Consider the following 1,946-nt stretch of genomic DNA (forward strand, 5'->3'; position numbering starts at 1 on the left):
TTTTCTTTTTTTTTTTAAATGCATCAAACAACTGAAGGGAAACAAAACTGACAGCGTGCCCATTTGGACATCAGACTTAGTAGTTTCTTCTGTATCTCCACACTTTAATCCCCCTATATTCCTTAAAACTCTTGGCGTCCTTCATGCCTTTCTTACAGCTATCCAGGTACAATAAAGTCTTCCTCAAATGTACAGTATTTCTTACAATATAAGTTATATGCAATGTTCAGCAATATTTTTTTTCACAGCACTAGAGACCCTGTTAAATAGGGAATATGAGTCTGAATGGCTTATTCACAAATGGGATCCAGATTCAGTGGTTGGAACGCAGACACCACCGTGAGCTCCTTTGAAAAAGAAGCAAACATTTTGCTTTCTGCCTTCAAAAACACAGATCTGTCGCTTTCGGGCTTCATGATACTGCTCCTGCGAAAAACGCAAGTAGAAGGGGTCGGAGGAGCTCTTCGCAGACTCGGAGACTCCTCGCGCATGTGGAGCAGAGCTCTGCCTCTCTAACCCATGGCGGTGACCATGCTAGATGGGTGGTGAGGTCCAAAGGAGAGGCCGGAGGGCGGGTGCATGGGCGTCGGTGTGGTCAGCATGTGGCTGGAGTGGCTGAAGGGAGAGATGTGGCTCAGGGATGACATGTGTCTGGAGAGAGCGGCCGGGTTGAAGGAGCTGCTCTTGGGGAAGTCCTCCAGGGCATCGTGCACCTTTTTGCACTTTTTCGATTTGCTAGACATCTTCCGGTTTCGGGTCTGGATGCCTTCCTTCTTCATAGTCAGGGGTCTGTTAATCTAAACAAAGATCAATTTTTTTTTTTTTTTACTTTTTTGCTGCCTTTGAAATGATAAAAGCTTTTGCACAGTAGCACAGTAGGCCCCAGGCCAGGGATGTGTTTCTGTGTTGGTTGCCTCTTCTTCCTATCTGCTCCTTCCTTCTTTCCAGAGACCCAGGTACTGCAGGTCTTGGAACACGGGGCTTCTGATTCAGCTGTCATCGCTTTCAAAGCCCACAGGCCCCGAGCACAATTCAGCTAAACTCATCAACATCTGATCAGCGGAAGTACGGGGCCCACCTAGTATCGAGTATATGTCTGATGACTAAAATATAAAAACCTGTCTTACTTCCTTAAGATTTCCCTAAGATATTTCATGAGAAGATGGGGAATCGGGGTCACCAGACACCATTTTGTTTACTTATATGATGAGTCTTCTCTGGGACTTGCCACACCGAGCTGGACAGAGTGAAGCCTCCTGTGTTGAAATCTATCTTCTGGAAAACTAGGTCTCTGTGCCTCCCTACAAGGTCTGGCTGTCACTCTTCTACCTGGCTTTTTCACAGGGTGATGTTCTGAAACCCTTCCCCTGGAAATGTGTGTGTTCTGAGACTTTTGGAGGGAGTGGGTTTCTAGGGGTGGTAGCCAGGGCCTCCCATGAGGAGCGACATCCACCGCCCTGGAGTCTGTGCTAAAGCAGTACGCTCTTCCAAAGGATATAACCCTGTGCCCACATCACCCAACACATCTGCAGTGCTTGAAAGCTGTTGCTTCCCCCTTGCCTGCTTCTGCACAAGCAACTAAAACCAGCCAATCAACCATGATTTAACAACAGCCAACAGGACCCAAAGTCCTTCGATGGCTTGTAAGGACACTCAAGGTCACAAGAAGAAAAAAAAAAAAAAGTGAATGCATCAGGTAAAGATGCAAAACCCTATTCTGGAGATTTGTAGGACATGCTGGCATTTACTTAGAATACAGAGACAGGGAGAATAGGAGGTCTAGGCTAGCATGGATGACCAGCAAGACTCTCACTGAAAGAGAGAGAGAGAGAGAGAGAGAGAGAGAGAAGACAGAGAGAGAAGAAAGACAGGGAAAGAGAGGAAAGACAGAGAGAGAAGAAAGACAGAGGGAGAGAGAGGAAAGACAGAGAGAAGAAAGACAGAGG

The 1,946-nt window shown here is 46.6% G+C and overlaps 1 protein-coding gene across 4 annotated transcripts in view; it reads right to left on the reverse strand.

Moving 5' to 3' along the window:
* The window catches only part of Gata3 (GATA binding protein 3), a 21,005-nt gene continuing 19,059 nt past the window's right edge, over positions 1-1,946 (reverse strand). For 2 of the 4 annotated variants that reach the window (XM_021215479.2, XM_021215478.2), the window contains exon 6: positions 1-797. In XM_021215479.2, coding sequence (XP_021071138.1) covers positions 513-797 — 285 coding nt within the window. In that variant the 3' untranslated portion in view covers positions 1-512. The remainder of the gene's footprint in view (positions 798-1,946) is intronic. The other 2 variants (XM_029547696.1, XM_029547695.1) reach the window with 1 other exon arrangement.

This window comes from Mus pahari, chromosome 16 (genome assembly GCF_900095145.1).
Source record: "Mus pahari chromosome 16, PAHARI_EIJ_v1.1, whole genome shotgun sequence".
Taxonomy (NCBI): domain Eukaryota; kingdom Metazoa; phylum Chordata; class Mammalia; order Rodentia; family Muridae; genus Mus; species Mus pahari.